The sequence below is a fragment of the Dromiciops gliroides genome, chromosome 5 (genome assembly GCF_019393635.1).
Source record: "Dromiciops gliroides isolate mDroGli1 chromosome 5, mDroGli1.pri, whole genome shotgun sequence".
Classification (NCBI taxonomy): domain Eukaryota; kingdom Metazoa; phylum Chordata; class Mammalia; order Microbiotheria; family Microbiotheriidae; genus Dromiciops; species Dromiciops gliroides.
Window position 1 is genome coordinate 111035873 of NC_057865.1, and position 18572 is coordinate 111054444.

At 37.0% G+C, this 18572-nt stretch overlaps 1 protein-coding gene across 1 annotated transcript in view; it reads right to left on the minus strand.

Annotated features, from left to right (window-relative positions):
* The window catches only part of AGBL3 (AGBL carboxypeptidase 3), a 120240-nt gene that overhangs the window by 78833 nt on the left and 22835 nt on the right, over positions 1-18572 (minus strand). Inside the window, exons 7-11 of the mRNA XM_043967565.1 lie at positions 13679-14458; positions 9872-10034; positions 6322-6448; positions 4428-4528; positions 2240-2364 (exon numbers count right to left, since the gene is read on the minus strand). Coding sequence (XP_043823500.1) covers positions 2240-2364; positions 4428-4528; positions 6322-6448; positions 9872-10034; positions 13679-14458 — 1296 coding nt within the window. The remainder of the gene's footprint in view (positions 1-2239; positions 2365-4427; positions 4529-6321; positions 6449-9871; positions 10035-13678; positions 14459-18572) is intronic.

Here is an 18572-nt window from a genome sequence, read left to right on the forward strand (position 1 = left end):
TAGGAAAGTGGAAAAAACCTGGAGGGAATCTCAGCAGAGATTGGGCTCCAGTACTGATCTGATTGCCTATCCTTAATCCTCATCCTCTTTGAGTTTTCTGTTACATTTGAAGTTGCTGACCAGATTTGTGATTAGGAAATCATTGGTAATTTTGGAAAGAGAATTTCAGTTGTTAATAAAGTTGTTAGCCAGATTTGTAAAGAGTTAAGAAGAAAAAGGAGAGGAAATGGGGGGGGGGAGGAAATGAATGTAAATGGCTTTTTCTAAGAGTCTGTCTCAGAAAGAGAAGAAAGTTTTAGGATGAGAGCAGGGATTATAAGATCTAGTGTTTTGTTTTGTTTTGTTTTTTAGAATGGAAGAGACTTGGGGATGTCTCTAAGGTAGCAGAGAATTAGCCAGTAAACAGAGAGAAAAGGATATGATACTGGGACCAAGGGTGCAAGAAGAGGATTGGGCCTTGATCAGGAAAAGAGTCACCTTTGTATCAGATGGGTTGTGAGATGAAGAGAAGGGGAGTTTTGTTTTTTTTTAAAAAATATGGCTGAGGTAGCTAGGTGGCGCAGTGGATAAAGCACTGGCCCTGGATTCAGGAGGACCTGAGTTCAAATCTGGCCTCAGACACTTGACACTTACTAGCTGTGTGGCCCTGGGCAAGTCACTTAACCCCAATTGCTTCACCAAAAAAAAGAAAAAAAATGAAAGCTATCATGTTATACCCTAACTCTTCCTTCCCTTCCCAGTTTGTTCAACCATTGTCCTCACATGGTATGATTTCTAAGTCTTTCACAACATCGAAATTTTGGGATATTCGTTATCAATTCCTTCTTAAATTGTAGTGCCCTAATTGAACACAATAATCTAGATAGGACTAAAACATAATAGAGTGTGACTATCATCTACCATAGTCCTGGACACTTTTTTACTGGTATAAGGAACTCCTCATGGGGAAACTCCTTCTACCAATGTTGATCAATGGATCTGTAACTCATAGTTTTCTGGGGGCAGCGAGAGGTTAAGTGACTTGATCAGAGCCGCACAGCCACTATATGTCAGAAGCAAACTTTGAACTCAATTCTGAGGCTGATGCCAAACTGCTGCTTCTGGGACAGGCTAAGTACAACCATAAAAGTCTTAATTAGGTTTGATCAAAATAGAAAGCATGTATAACTAAATATTTAACTATTAAAAATGATCTTCGGGGCAGCTAGGTAGCACAGTGGATAGAGTACCGGCCCTGGATTCAGGAGGACCTGAGTTCAAATCCAGCCTCAGACACTTAACACTTACTAGCTGTGTGACCCTGGGCTTAACCCCAATTGCCTCACAAAAACAAAAAACAAACAAAAATGATCTTCCCTGAAATTATGGTTGAGGAGTTTTGAGTTTAGCACTAAATTCATGGCAATTATTTTATGGTCAATAGTAATCTTTTCAGATGAAGGATTGTCTACCCTTTATTATACTTGTGAAGTTGATTTCCTTGAACCTAAATGTTAGACTTTATATTTATCTCCATTAAACATTGTACTATTAAATATGGCCCAACATTCTAGCATGTCAAGACCTCATCTGAGTTGTGGCAAAGTTTTGGAGAAATCACATTACTTGATTCTAGGCTTCAATCTCCTTTATAAAATGATGACATGGGATTAGATATTCTCACTAAGGTCCCTCTAGATATGACATATTCTTTTTTGACATATTCTAATATTTTATGAAGAAGGCAGCACTTGAACTGAATGTTTATGGATTGGAAGTTCAACTGGCAATTTATGCAAAATGTAAAGTGATTATTTTTATGATTAGGTACTTCCAATACCATATATGAGAGATCAATATGGGCAATTACAACCTAAAAAAGGTCTTGATTAGGTTTGGTTAAAAAAGAAAATAATGTATCATTGAAGATTTAAGTATTAAATTAATTTTCCCTGAAATTATTATCCAAAAAGTTCTGTTTGGCAATATATTAATGATGATTATCAAATAGTACATTATAATTTTGTAAAGCAAGTTACATCAGTGGTACAGGAAGTTTGTGGCTTCACTTCCCAAACCAGGCTGAAGGGGGTACTCAGGGGAAGTGTAAAGTGGTGGAGAATATCTATATATACCTGACATCTTTTTTGTAGAAGTGCATGTTCCATTAGTGATTTACTTACTATCAATAAACCCTGTTTTGTCTGTATTCCTTAAAATCTATGTATTTCCCACAATTATCTCAATAACCTCAACTTACCTAGAATCTAGATCCAATGCAGTATCTATGAATGAAGCATCTGAATCATAATGCATTTTTTCTGAGTTTATTATTCTTGAGTGCTGCATCTCCAATTCTTCTAATTCTTTCATACATTGATAATACTAGAAATAAAATTATAATCTTGGTTAATAGTAGAAGTCACTATTTCATCAGGGCTCTCACTATAGCCCACTCTTTGGTTTTAGAAAATAATAATAAGTTTGTATTGATACCTATTTTAACATCATCCTCCCTGAAAATATTACCCTTGCCCAGTCCTAATTGAGCCATCTCTTGAAATACAGGAAAAATAATTAAGAAAAAACACCCAGGAGCAGCTAAGTGGTGCAGTGGATGGAGCACTGGCCCTGGAGTCAGGAGGACCTGAGTTCAAATCTGGACTCAGACACTTATCACTTACTAGCTGTGTAATCCTGGGCAAGTCACTTAACTCCAATTGCCTCACACAAAACCAAAAAAAAAAACCAAAACCAAAACCAAAAAACGATGGCATTACTCTTTTGGGGCAGCTAGGTGGCTCAGTGAATAAAGCACTGGCCCTGGGTTCGGGAGTACCTGAGTTCAAATCCGGCCTCGGCCACTTGACACTTACTAGCTGTGTGACCCTGGGCAAGTCACTTAAACCCCCATTGCCCCGCAAAAAAAAAAAAAAAAGAGAGGAAAAAAAAGAAAAAAGAAAAAACACCCAAATATAGTGGATTATATTTAAAAATGTATACCAGATTCTAAGTAGTATCCAGCCAATCTGCCAAGAGGAGGGAGGTTTTCATTATCTGTTTTCCAGGGCTATTATTAATTTAATTATTCAGAATTTGACTACCTTTTAGTCACCTTTTCATTTACATTGTTGTAGTCACTCTGTGTACATTGTTCTTTTGGTTCTGCTTATTCCACTCTGAATCAGTTCATACAAATCTCTCCAAATTTCTCTTAATTCGTCTTACTTGTCATTTCTTAGTGCATCATAATATTTTATTGTATTAACATACACTACAGTTTTTTAGCAACTCTTCAACTAATGGATACTCACTTTGCTTCCAGTTCTTTGCTACTATAAAGAGTGCTGCTTTGAAAATGTGTATATGTACATATAGATATGTGTGCATGTGTATACACACCTCTTTTTTTTGTTTGTTTTTGGCCTCCTTTATGGTATATGCCCAGTAATTGGATCACTGAGCCAGAGGTTATAAAGAGTCTAGTAAATTTTCTTGCATAATTCTAATTGATATCTATAATAGCAATTTACAGTTCTACCAAAGCTGCATGATTCTCTTCCTACATTTCTCCCAACATTGGCTTGCTGTTTTTTAAAAAATTATATTTGCTAAACTGTAATGTATGAGGTAACACTCCAGAATTATATTAAATTGCATTTTTCTTATCATTAGTGACTTGGAACATTTTCATATGATCCTTTACAGTTTGTAATATTATCTGAAAATTGTTAATAATCTTTTATCACTTTGGAGAATGGTTCCTGATTATATATTTATGTCAAATATCCATATATATTCAACAAACATTTATTTTTTTATTTTTCATTTACATGTAAGGGTAGTTTTCAACATTCATTTTCATAAGATTTAGAGTTCTAAATTTTTCTCCCTCCCTCCTTCCCTTTCCTCCCCCCTCCACAAGATTGCTATCAGGTTATATATGTACAATCCACAAGTGTTCTTCCATATATATTCAATATCAGACTTCTTATCAGTGATAATTGATGAAAATATTTCCACTTGACAGTTTTTCTTATTCTGGCTTCATTGATTTCTTCATACAACAGCTTTTAAATTTTATGTAATAAAAATTGTTTATTTTGTCATTTATGATGACATCTATCCTGTGTTTAAGAATTCTGTGCCTAGCCATAAAAGGGTAAAAGATAATTTCTTCCTTTTCCTCTAATTTTGTATGTGAATGTCTTTATCCAGGTGGTATACACACTTGGACCTTATTGTTGTATATTGTATATACTGATGGTTTAAAACACCAATGCTCTATTAATAAAAATAATGGAAGTTATTAGATTGACATCTAGAGATATGAGAAAACTCCCACTAAGTCCTTTTAGATTGCTAAGTGAAACATACTGCCACAGACAAGGTCATTCTTTGTAATAAATAAGTTTTGTTATGATTCATGTTTCATGGACTTTTCTTACCTTTGTTTGGTCTGGATCACAATAGTCTAAAAGAGAATCGCAAAAATGATATCCCATAGACTCCAAGTCTTTTGTGTTGAAGTGGGTACCTCGTCTATTACCTAAAAAAATCAAAGAGATTATACACTCATGAGAATTAAATTTTATAAGCCTATCTAGTAGCTGAAAAGATAGTAAAAATAAATTATATTGCCTCCCAGGATCCTTTTCCTTTGATTTCTTTCCTTGGTACAAGGAATAGGTAGTCAGATTTCTTCAGTAGCTATGTAATATTATCCTGTTATTTCTCCTCAACTGACTAAATACAATGTTGGAAGGCAGCTGGGAATATATAATAGCTAGACAGAGGTATGTGCATATATAGGCGATGCATATTGACAGGGTATAGATATAAACAATAGTGTCCCTAACTCTCCCCAACCCTAATAGATATTTTTGAGCAAATACTGGGGAGAATATGCTTCTATGAGAAAAAACTGTTCATTATTGACAAACATAATTTTATATCATTGTACATTTGCAAAACACTTTATAAGCTCATTCAGATATATATGTGGATTGTATATATTTTATTTTGAACATGTATTTTCTTTTCTTTTGAGCCTCTTAGCTGAGTTGAGACTTAGTTCTTATTCCCTGAAGTCTGAATATTGGATCAGGGGATAGGGTTATGCTTTTTATGGGAGGGACAGTGAGACTTAGGCCATGGCTCAGGAGAAGGGAAAAAGAAAAGATTAACTGAGAGGACATTAGCTAGCTTATACTTGGGGCAACAGAGCTATAGATTCATAGCTGAAGCATTTCCAATCTGGTAAAATCTTTTTTTAACCTTAAACATTGATGACATGACTTGTGAGAACTCAGGATCATCTCCATATCAAGAATATGTACCAGAGTAGAACTGGAGTAGCCACTATTACATTCTTGATCATGTGAAATTTATCTTAACATGGATCAACCTATTTATGATATGCTAAATAAGATATTTCTTAACTGATACCATAGAACATAGGACAGGAGAGGTAATATGGCATTGTGAATAGAAACCTTTTCTTGAAGTCATGAAGATGTGGGTCTGAGTCCTGCTTCTGGCATTTACTGGCCATGTGACTGTAGGTAAGTCACTGAGCCAAGGTCTCAGGCACTGGTATAAAGTTCCTCAGTTGTAACCCCATACACTGATGACATGACAAGTCCAAAAAAAGCCCAAAACAACCCAAACCAGAAAAACAAACCCAGAAGCAAAGACAAACAAAAACAGCAGAACATAATTTGTATAGGTTAGAGAAACAAATTCAAATGTTGCTACTTTAGTAAAAGCCAATAAGGTCTCTCTCTTTATACTGCTATTGTCTTATAGATAGCAAGCCACAGTCTGCTGTTTCCTTGAGCTTATGAAAATATTAATCACTTTCATGAACCCAGTATGCCTATGTAAGATGAGCAATAAAAGCCATTGTTGGTAGTTCAAATCCTGCCTTAAACATTTACTAGCTATGTGACCCCGGACAAGTCCCTAAACCCTTATCCTTAGTTTCCTCTCCTGTCAAATGAGAATAAAAGTACCATGTGTCTCCCAGAGATGCTGTAAGGGTCAATTAAAAAATGTTAAGTACTTTGAAACACTAAAAAGTACTATACAAATCCCATCGACTGTTATCATTATTGGCTTATTTAAAAGACTAAAAACTTTCAAAGAGAAGAATGTGGCAAAAGGAATAACTACAAAATGGCCATTATAGCCATTACATTATAGTACATCATATTGACTAGTTATGGATACATTTTTAGAAGAAATTAATTCACTGATAAATTAACTTCCACTTTTGTTTTCATATTTTAACATTATTTTAGTTTATGACCCTTAGGAACATATGCGAGAATACCATCTTACCAATAGTAGAGCCACAGAAAGTAGCCTCCATGGTAAAGCTGTTATGGATTCCCATTTTCCACATAACTACCCTTCCTGTCCCTTCTTTGCTCTTCTGGACATCAAACTTACAAGCTGAGAATGAAAACTGGAAAAAAAAACATAACATACTAATGATTCTTAGGGATAGTGGCTTAAAAATGGAAAAGAAGTTGCATAAAGTGGTAATTCTCCTTAGAGCTTCAGGAACATTTTTTTTTTTTGGCAGGGCAGTAAGGGTTAAGTGACTTGCCCAGGGTCACATAGCTAGTAAGTGTCAAGTGTCTGAATCCAGATTTGAACTCAGGTCCTCCTGAATCCAGGGCCGGTGCTTTATCCACTGTGCCACCTACCTGACCCCAGGAACAGTTTTAAAGAAAGTTCGTGATCCCTTGAACTTTTGCAATACTCACACCATAAGTAAATACTATTTAAAACAGATTAAATGCTCATGGTCAATATAGTAAGTTAGCCCAGAGGGTAAGTAGGTGCCCAAATGCCCATGTGAGAACTGTGAGACACTATATAGTACAGATAGCCGTCCCATGTCCTTGTTTTTTGGTTAATTATATACATGTGTATACACAATATATACATATAAACACACATATATACATTTACACACACACCTATACATATACATACACAAACTTATACATATACATACACATAGATATTTATCACATGACAGCCAGTATTCGGTAGTGAATAGACAGCTGACCTTGAAGCCACAGAGATCTTGCTTCATGTCCTGCCTGACACACACTTTCTGTATGACCAAAGGCAAGTCATTCAACCTTTCAGTGCCCCAGGCAACTCTCCAAGACAGGGTTTCTTAACCTGAGGTCTGTGAACTTTTTTTTTAATTGATAATAATATTCAATATAATTGGTTTCCTTTTAGATTAAATGTACTTTACTTTATGCATTTAAAAACATTTTAAGAAGACATCCATAAGTTTCACCAGACTGGTAAAGGGGTCCATGAGACAAAAAAAAGTTAGGAACACCTGCTCTAAGACTCTAAGTTTCAGGATAGTTGCCAATCTGGACTGGTTGAGGAAGTTGGCTGAGGAACTAGGAGTTCAAAGGTCTGAACCATATACAGTCACTCAGTTCTGCTATGACACCTGCTTCAAAAATGCAAATTTGTTCCAACTTAATGTATTAGGAAAGATTTTGAGCATAATTTGATTTTTGTTCTTGCTTCTGTCAGATTTCTTCCAAGAGATAGAGCAAGGGAACTCAGAAAACCACTACTTCGCAAAAACTCATAAGGTATGATTCTTCCAATGTTCACTTCTACAAGCAAACTTCAGTTCTTTGTCAAGGTTAAGTGCCATATTTATTGTGTAACTTCTAGTGCAGTAGGGGCTATGAACAGAGAAGGGCTGGTCCTCCCTTTCCCTTAACCCCCTCTCCACTTCACTTTCTGCCAGTGATGTGGGGTCTTAAGACCAAGCCTGTGGCCTGCCCAACTTGCTCCCCAAGGATGGGAGGCAACCACTTACTGTGGCATTTAGGTATTTTAATCCACTAAACATGTATAAAACTATGCTATCATTTTATTAGGTTCCTATCTTTTTAAAAAATGTCTTACAAAGTTTTTGAGCATGTGTCCTTATTTCCATTTCCTTCCATAAGCTCTATGGTTTTTATTGTGCAATTTTGCATAGCTCAGTGCTTTTTGGCAATGTATGTGTCAAATTATAGCAGAATTGACTGTATAGATATTTATGCATCTATATGTATAGATATTTCATATGCATATTCAACAAATTAGTTTTTTCAGAATCTTCACAAGAGCTCGATTAGGATTTCCATTTTTGTGTGTGTGAAGGTTAAGTATTGGTATTCTTTAGAAATGCTTAATTTGGGGGCAGCTAGGCAGCACAGTGGATAAAGCACCAGCCCTGGACTCAGGAGGACCTGAGTTCAAATCTGTCCTCAGACACTTGACACTTACTAGCTGTATGACCCTGGGCAAGCCCCACCAAACAAAAACAAAACAAAACAAAACAAAATAGAAATGCTTAATTTAATTTTTGCACCTCAGTAAGATAGCAGGCTTTGTACACAGTTCTCTTATTTTCTCTATACTCTATTGATGATCTCATAAAATCCCAAGGATTCAATTATCTTTATGCAGATGATTCCTAGAAGAATATATTCATTCAATCCTAGTCTTTCTCCTGAATATCAATCCCAAATCACCAGATGCCCATTGGACACCTTAGTTAGATGTCCCATGGTTAACTTAAACTCAACATATTCAAGACAGAACCTTTTTGGCTCTTTTCTGCCCTTTCCCTAATTCTTTCCTCTTTTTATTTTTTCTATTGCGGGAACTACTACTATCGTGGTTCCTTCAGTCTTTACAATAGCCACATTATAACTTTACAATATTGAAAACATATTTTAATGCTTATAGTCAATTTGGTGAGCCAGAGAAGGGAATAAGAAGGTACCTACATGCTCATGTAAGAGGTGTGAAGCAATCATAGCATCAAATTTTACTTTTTCTTCTATCCTCTATCCTTCCTTCTTCTTGGCTATATCCAATATACCAGGTCTTATCAATTAAATCTCCACAACACTTCTCATATCTATCCCCCTCTTACTCATTCAGTCACTCAAACGTCAGGCCATCATCCTTCTTCAATGGGACTACTGCAATAGCTTTCAAATTGGTCTCCCTTTTTCCAGACTCTTTTCTTTCCAATCCATCCTCCATAGAGCTGCCAAATTGGAAATCTTAAAAGTATAGCCCTAGGTGTATCATTGCCCTGTTTGAGGAGTTTCAGGGACTCTCTATGGGTTTTGGATAAAATAAAAACTCTTCTGTTTTTTTAAGGGGGATTTAAATTTTAAATGCCTTTACAGTCTGTCTCCAACCTGTCTTTTTATTCTGATTCCATATTGCTTCTCCTTACATACTCTGTTCCAGTCAAACAGGCTTTCCATGATATTCCATCTCCCATCTCCCAATTCTGTGCCTTTGCACAGGCTGTCTCTCATGTTTTGAACACATTCTCTCACCTTCACATGTTAAAATCCCCAGTTTTCTTCAAGGTTCATCTCCAGTGCCACCTCCTACATGAAGCTTTTTCTGATCCTCACAGTTGTTACCTTCTTCCCACCCCCACCCCCACATTACTTCATATGCATTTTATAATGGTTGTGTATATTGTCTCCTCTGGGAGGATGTGGACTCCGTAAAGGCAGGGATTATTTCATTGTTATTGTTGTATCCTCAGAATAGGTGTTTAATAGTTAAATGTTGAATGAATAAATGGATTCAAAACTTTTTAAGTTTGGAGGAAATGATGATTGGTCTATTCTCCCATTCTCATTATTCTTAAAATGTCGGCTATATAATGGGTCTTCCTAAATCTTTTCTGAGTCCTGAATAAATATTGAGCCTTATAAAGTATTTAATATTTTTTAAAAATCATTTTATTGAATCAGGTTATCCATTCCATTGGCCAATGTGGATTACATTCAGAACAGTAAAGAAAGCCTGACATACTTACTTTGTTTGGACAATTCTTGCTCAGCATAAATGGAAATACTCGTTGCTCTAAGCACAACTCTTTATCTTCATCACTATTCTCACAGCCATACATGAAGATATTCCCTCTCCTACTGTGGCCGTGAAGATCACAATATAGGAGAATCTCCCGATCTTCCATTAATCTACAAAGAAGAAAAAGGAAATGTGGTAGCTAAAACACTGTCTCTTCAGCTTTCTTCTATGTGTTCAACCAGGGTCACTTGATTTTCAAAAAAAAAAGTCTACAAAAAGGGAACTCGGCTTTCTGGTTTCTGTGAGCTCTGACAGCTCCCTATTTCAAATATTTTCATCATGCTACTTCCTGTCTCAAAAAACCTTTAGAATGATCTAAAGCATAAAGTCCAAACTCTTCAACAGGGCATTGAAAGCCTTTTCCTTATTTTGGTTCTAATCAAAATTTCCAACTTCACTATTCCCTCACATGACCTTTCTTGCATTACTCTTGTCCACTGCTTTCTACAAACTAATTTTGCTTATTCTAATATTGGAGCCCGTGCTCATGCTGTGACCTTCATGTGGAATTCCTTCTCTTTTCTTTATCAATTTGAATATAATTCCATCCTTCAAGATTGAGTTTTCTTATTTTCTTCATACATATTTTCTGATCACTTCAGTCCAGGGATTTCTCCTCCTCTGGTCTTATAGTACTTATTAATATCTATGCCACTCATTTGATACCTGGTCACATATTACTTTGTATCCAGAAGGACTATGGGCAGACACTGTGTTGATTTCTGAGAAAATCAGGACAAACAGAGAAATATAATCTATGAATTATAGGCCAGTGAGCTTGTCTTCAATTACCAGCAAAATTTTGTAGTATATTATTAAAAAGATAGTTTGTGAGGATTTATGGATCATGTGGTTCATAGATTTAGAGGTAGAAGGAACCAGAGATCATCTAGTCCAACTCCTTTAAAGACTGAGGAAACAAAAGCCTAGAGAAGTTAAATACTTGCATGAATTTACTTGATTATAGTAAGTAGCAATACTAGAATTTACTCTGGCTCCAAATTCAGCCTGCTTTCCATTATAACAGTGATGACCAGTCATAGCATCACTAAGAATGAGTCATGACGGTCTAACTTCATTTTCTTTTTGACAGGCTTACTAGAATGGTAGATCAGAGGAATGGCACAGACACAATAGACTTGGAGTATGGCAAAGTATTTGAAAAGAAGATTTCATTCTATCCTTGTGGGAAAGATCTGTGCTAGGTGGGTTTAGAGCTGATTGAATTAATGGCTCTAAAAGTAGTCAATAAATGGTCACTATCAACCCCAGTAATGTACCCAAGGATCTTTCCTTGGTCTCAGTGTTGTTTAATATTTTTATTGGTTATTTGGATGAAGGTATAAATGATACATATATCTGACTTGCAGATATAACAAAGCTGGGAAGAATAAAGTGTGGATCCAAAAATATTTTGACAGTCTAGAATGTTGGGCCAAGTCTAATAAAATATAATTTAACAGAAATGTTCAGTCCTGCATTGGGGTTTACAAAGTTAATAATTATAAGATGGGAAAGTTGTGACTATATAGTTCACGTGAAAAGATCTATAGATTTTAGTAGACTGTGTACTCAATATGAATCTAGCAGCCAAAAAAGCCAATGCAATCCCAGGTTACAACAATAGACACACCGAAAACAAAATGAGGACTGATGGTCCCAGTGTAACTAAATGTGTTTGGACTGCATCTATGGAAGTGTTTTCAGTTCAGTTCTAGGTACCACATTTTAGGAAGGACATTGACAAAGTTGGGGTTGGTCTAGCTAGAGTAGGATAACCATGTTAGAGAAGAGGCCCAAAATCATGCCATATTAGAATTAATGTCAGGAACAGGGAAGGCTCAGTCTGAAGAAAAGAAGAGCTGTCATGGAGAAGAGGAATTAAACTTCTTTTTCTTGGCCCCAGGAGAGCAGAATTAGGAGAAGCTGGTGGGAATTGAAGAGGCGGATTTTAGCTTCCATGTAAAGGAAGAAACTTTCCTCTCAATTAGAACTGTCCAAAATTGGAATAGACTGCCTTGAGATGGAAAGGCTTCCCCATCAGTGGAGATGAGATAACTACTTGTTTAGGCATATATTTAGGCCACTTTTTAAAAAGTAACTTTTAAGGTAAAGATGAAAGAGTAAGGGAATCATGGATCTAGAACTAGAATAGGCGAGGCTATCCCAGGCCCCAACTGATGAGGATCATAGCATTAATAATTCCTTAACACTACATTTAAATCCTAAACTGGAAGCTGTCTCCTGCTATTATAGTGTTTTCATGTAGGAGATAGAAATGGAGCCAATAAGTGTTAGTTAACAGGGACAATTAATAATAGTGTTAGTTAATAGTGCTAAACTACTAGTGGTCTAAAAAGACCAAACTCCTTGGCATGAGAAATAGCTTTTGATTAGTGTGAAGTATGGTTATATGTTTTAAGATATTAATTTTATTAATACAGCCTGAATGAGTATCATATTAACTTTTAACTTGAATATTGATATAAATCTGTAAGACAAAGCTTCTAAAATCTTACTATTTTCATTTCGTATATTGTACTTAAAGATCCCTTCCTCTACTCAATTCTTATTTTCCAGAGAGGTAATGTTTCCTCTGAGGTAAAGCAGTTACTGCTGCGTTCAGTATTTCATTATAATCTTAATCACTTGGAAATAGTTTTAAAAGTTTTCTTACTTATAAAAATGCTTTTCGATTCTTCCTCCCTCAACCCCAAATACTGTATTCTCGCATATTCTCCCACCTTGCATACATTATCAATGTTTAGTCCCAATTTATATGCCTACATAAATGTTTGAAAAACAAAATTTTAATGTAAAAACTACTGAAAAATTGTCCCCACTATTTTAATGTTACGTCCCCATACCTACTCACAAAGCAAATTAAGAAATACTGAGAAAATTTAAATAGCTAGTGTAAGGTTAAGATAATTTTGCTAAGTCCTCTTTATTTATCATGTTCAAAACTGAGAATCCCTGTTTTTTAAAGAAATTCACAGATGTGTAAACTCTTTTGAAGGCAGGGGCTACAATGGGACCATGGCACCTGCTAATCACTCCTCCAAAATAAAGGTCATGGGTATCCTTTGTATAACTAAAGTATGTCCTAAACCCTTCTGAGAACTTCTGAGTTTCATCTCTGAATTCATGAAATCTCCCCAGAGATCAGAAGCCTAAATTCTTTTATCATTTCAAACTTAAAGGACTTAAAGTTCTTCTAAAACAGAAAATCACCTTTTTTTCAGTTCTATTCTTTGAATTTACAGGACTATTAAACATGAAAGTGAGATCCTTTTCACACTTGATTGACTGATAGCTCTAAAGAACCTTCCAATCATTCACTTCCCTGAAACAAGATTCTTGTAGTTTGCAGTAAGGGTTTCAGTTACAAATAGGCCCAGGTTGTGGGTGCATAGCTTCTGACTACTTAGTATTTTTTAAAATTTGGATTTCTTTTATTGATTTGGGGATGATAGAAATGGAAAGGGAGACTGTTCTTACAGCATGAAATTATTTCTCATAGATAAGGGATTTAAGTTCCTTAGAGTTAATATTGTGGAATGGGAGATTTTAGGAAATAATGTAGTCAGTGACAAGAAAGATGGTACTGATTTTTTAAAAAGCTTGACTAGTATAGAAAGCAGTCATGAATGAACTTTCTTAAGAATCTAATAATCAATTAAGTGGAATTAAAGGTAGAAATACTTGTATGAAAGGCTACCAGAATTGCTAAGTAAACTGAGGCTTATTTTACCTACGGATCATATTCCTGGTGTACCAAACAGAAGGATAAGAGTCCTTTTGGATAGATGTGTAGCAACGGTTTAGATCCTGTCCAGCTAAGGAACATCGATAATTTCCCACAATCACACCATCTGGATTCAGCATAGGTATCACTTTGAAGATAAAAGTGTCCCGGAGCAGCTGGGCATCACTTGAATCTCCTAGGATATAATCTAGGAAGCCTTTCATGATCCAAGAACTATTGGTTTCTCCTGGATGTACCCTTGCTGTCAAAATCACCACCTTACGCTTTCTTGATTCAGTATTCTTCAAAGGGGTAGTAATTGTTAAAACATATACCATGTTCCTAGCAAGTGTGTGGCACAGCACACGGATTTTACAATACTGTGACCGTATTGGGTCATTAGTGATAGCTAAAAGGTAGTCTTGCAGGTTGGCATATGTATATGGGTAGCAGTGAGCAAAGTAACATGTATCTTTGTCATATGGAAACTGGAAAGTCCATGTAAGAGAGAAAAATTGACGCCCTTCTTGCCCTATATTGTTCCTATAATACTTGATTTGGTCTCCTGTTCTTTGCCAGCCAATATTGTTCATCTTGGCCTCTTTTTCAGAGTAGAAGAGTGGGCGCATGCCACGATTGTACAGACTATCCGGCTTAGTGAAGTTGACAATGGTAAACCGATAGGGGATCCCTGCTTGAGTGTTGGTCACTTGGAAGTAATACCACTGGGTGTGTCTACTTGTGAAGAGGTCAGGGCGAACAGTCAACTGATATTCATGATCAGTACTAGTATAAGAAAGGGGAAAAAAAAACAAGTTACAACCAGCATTTGGCGTAGGCAAATAAGAGAGCATAACTTCTATCTATAAACCTCAAGATTTTTGCTGGGTGGGCCAGTGTCTTCTAATATGTACTTACAAAAGATGAGAGCTACAAAGGTCCAGGTTAATGAAATGAAATTAATGAAAACAGGTTAAAACTGGGGATTTAACCAGATATCTAATGTTTCATCTTAACCAAGTTTCCCAAGCAAGTTAAATGAGGAAACTAAAAAAGTTTTGGGACTAAAGGAAGCATCACCCTGATTGTGCCTATCGCATGAATTGTTTGCTTTAGATTTCTGTCTAGGCTTCATTAGCTTATATTTGTGGAATCTTTTAAAAAAAGCTCTTAGAAATTTTTTAAAAAATCATGATTTCATACCTTATAACTAGTAAACTCTTTGAGGAAAGGGACTGCTTTTTAAAATTCATATAGTTTTGTAGCTTCTAACTAGACAGTAAACATCTTGAGAAAAGATACACTGGCCTGGCACCTCATAGGTACCCATTTCATGTTTTTAGAGGAAGATAATTAAAACTGCTTTAAAAAATCTAGTTCATATCTTTGGTTTATTATCTTTTTTGTGGGGCAATGAGGGTTAAATGACTTGCCCATGGTCACACAGCTAGTAAGTGTCAAGTGTCTGAGGCTGAATTTGAACTCAGGTTCTCCTGAATCCAGGGCTGGTGCTTTATCTACTGCACCACCTAACTGCCCCATCTTTGGTCTTTAATCAAAAGAAATTTCTGGTATAAATTGATAAGCAAAATCAGACCCTCAGTGTGTATATGTATGTGTGTATGTACATGCATACACACATATATAAATATATACATATATGTATATGTATATATGGGTTAACTGGAACACTAGCACATATACTTACAGGAAGAGATTGCATTATAAGGGCAAAATAGAGCCATTTTGAGGAAACTTTTTCTTTTATTAATTCACAGGCAATATTACTTAGTTATATTAGTTTTCTCTTCATGGAGTAGCTTGGTATCCTGAGTATCCTGTGAGCACAAACTATTTAGTATATGGAATTTAAAAAACTTTTCCCTCAATGATTAATAAACTCTCACCCCTGGTCAAACCCTCTCTCTCCCAGCAATTCTGACCCTGAATTTGGCATCATCCAAGTCAAATTCCCCATCTTGATTCTATTTTCTAATTCACTGTCTCCTCAACCTACTTCCTGCCCCAATGTTCTGAAGTTCCCTCCACCTTCCACTGTGTTCCTTGCAATGCCTGTTCCATCGGCAATAAACTCAGATATTTTCCTTTCTCACTCCTATCTACTGGTTCTCCCTGAGATCTAGCTCCCTTCTTATGACACAGCCTCCCTCCCTCCTCTTCCCAGAAATGTTTTTACTTTTACTCATTCCCCCATACTCACTGGCTGAGGTTGGGGAGTTGGAATACTCCTTGCTTCCCACTGCCACTTCCCTCTACCACCTTCACTCAGTAACTTTTCCACCTTTAGGTTGACTCAATCCATCTCTACCACCCAACCCAAATCTGGTAGTTCTTGTCTACTGATTTCCAGGGCACTCTCCTTCTATCCTCAGTGAGTTCAGTGCCTGATCCACAGTCATTCCTTCTTCCCCCAACTCCTGCCCTCACACTAGAGGACTTCAAAATATATACTGCTAGTCCTTCAAGCATCCTAACTTCACAGTGCAACTTACTCATTTTACATGACCTACTTCTGCACCCTAGCTCAGCTATATACAGATCCTCATACCCTTGGTCTTTCCATCACCCACAAATGCTCCACTTTCATAGTCTAGAACTCTGAAATTCCCTTATTGGATGACAAGCTATTGTTTTTCTGCCTCTCTCTGCTTTGCATCCTGAACCCTGTTCATCACTGACACCATGACCTCCAACTCCTTGACACCTTAGTTCTCTACCAGATCATCACCCCTGCACTAGCTACACTTTCCTTCTTTCCCCACCTTGATCCCTTGGTAAACCAGTTCAACTCTATATAGGCCTCTTCTCTTGAGTCCTTTGCCTCCTAATAATGACAATATTTGCCCTGTCCATCTTTAGCCTGGGATAAATTACACTGCCTTTACTCCTACAGGTATGCTACTGAAAATATCCAGAGAACATCATGAAACTGTGCTAATAGAGTCTGCTACAAATTTACATTACATAATAAGCTGAACTAGATCCTCACTAAGGCAATTCTTTTATATCTCCCTAATTAAATCACAACCCCATCCACCACAAATAGCTCTTCCAAACCTTTAATTCCTCTTTGGAATGCCTCTCCCTACGCTGCCCTCTAAGGTGAGAAGTCTCATATTTTACTGGAAAAAAAATTAGATTATTTGCCCAGAGCTCTTTCTCCCCTCTTCTTCATCTTACATTACTCAGATGCCTTCTGCCACTATGTCCTCCTTCACCCCTTTCTCACATGAAAATGTGACCCTTCTCTTTGCCAAGGCAAATCCCTCTATGTGAAAAAGTGATCCCATTCAATTTGATCTCCAGAGGACTGTCCCCTCTATCTTCCCTAATCTTTCACTAATCTTTGTTCTCTCCTTTGTCTAATGGCTGCTTCTCAACTGCCTAAAAATATGCCATCTTCCCCATCATCAAAAAAACCCCCTCACTTGAACTCTCTATTCCCACCAGCTATTATCCTCTATCTCACCTCCCTTTTGTGGCTAAACTTGAAAAAGCTGTCAGTAATAGGTGCCTCCATTTTCTGTCCTCCTACTCTATTCTTTTTTTTTTTTTTTTGGTGAGGCAATTGGGGTTAAGTGACTTGCCCAGAGTCACACAGCTAGTAAGTGTTAAGTGTCTGAGGCTGGATTTGAATTCAGGTCCTCCTGACTCCAGGGCTGGTGCTCTATCCACTGCGCCACCTAGCTGCCCCTCTCCTACTCTATTCTTAACTCTACAATTTGGCTTCCATTTTCATCATTCAACAAAAATTACTGTCTCCAAAGTTACTAACGATTTAATTGTCAAATCCAATGTTTTTTTTTTCCAATCTTCATCCTTCTTGATCTCTCTATAGCTTTTGACACCACCACGAAGACTCTTTTTCTGGATACCCTCTTCTTTCTAGGTTTTCATGACACTACTTTCTCCTAGTTTTCCTACCTTCCTGATTATTCCTTCCCAGTCTAGTTTGCTGCATCTTCATCCAGATCATGCCTACTAATCATTGATGTTCCAGGGGGCTCTATCTTGGGCCCTCTTCTCTATACTATTTCACTTAGTGATCTTATTAGCTCCCATGGATTCATTATCTCTATGCTGATGACTCAAATGTATTTGTCTAGCCCTTACCTCTGTTGACTTCTAGTCTTGTGTCTTCACCTGTCCATTGGACATCTCAAAATGAGTGTCCTGTAAGTATCTTAAACTCAATATGTCCAGAACTGAATTCATCATCTTTCTCCCCAAATCCCTCTTCTTTCCTAACTTCCTTATTACTCTTGAGAACATCACTGTCTTCCCAGTCACCTGCAACTTAGTGTCATCTTCAACGCCTGATTCTTCCTCACCACCACGCCTCCCCCATCCAATTTCTTGCCAAGGCTTAACCTTTTGTAACACTGCTCATAAATGTTCCCCTCTGTCCTCTGACACTGCCACCACCCTGGTATAGTCCTTCATCTCCTCTTACCTGGATTATTGTAAAAGTTTGCTCTTTCTGCTACAAGTCTTTCCCCACTCTAGCCCACCCTCCACTTAGCTGTCAAAGTGATCTTCCTAAAGAGCAGGTCTGGGGGCAGCTAGGTGGCGCAGTGGATAGAGCACCGGCCCTGGATTCAGGAGTACCTGAGTTCACATCTGACCTCAGACACTTGATACTTACTAGCTGTGTGACCCTGGACAAGTCACTTAACCCCAATTGCCTCTCTCTCTCTCTCTCTCTCTCTCTCTCTCTCTCTCTCACACACACACACACACACACACACACACACACATGCACACAAAAGAAAAGAGAAAAAGAGCAGGTCCAACTATGTCACCATCACCACCACCCCCTTAATAAACTCCAGGAACTCCCTATCACTGCCAGGATAAAAAAAATCCTTTGTTTGGTATT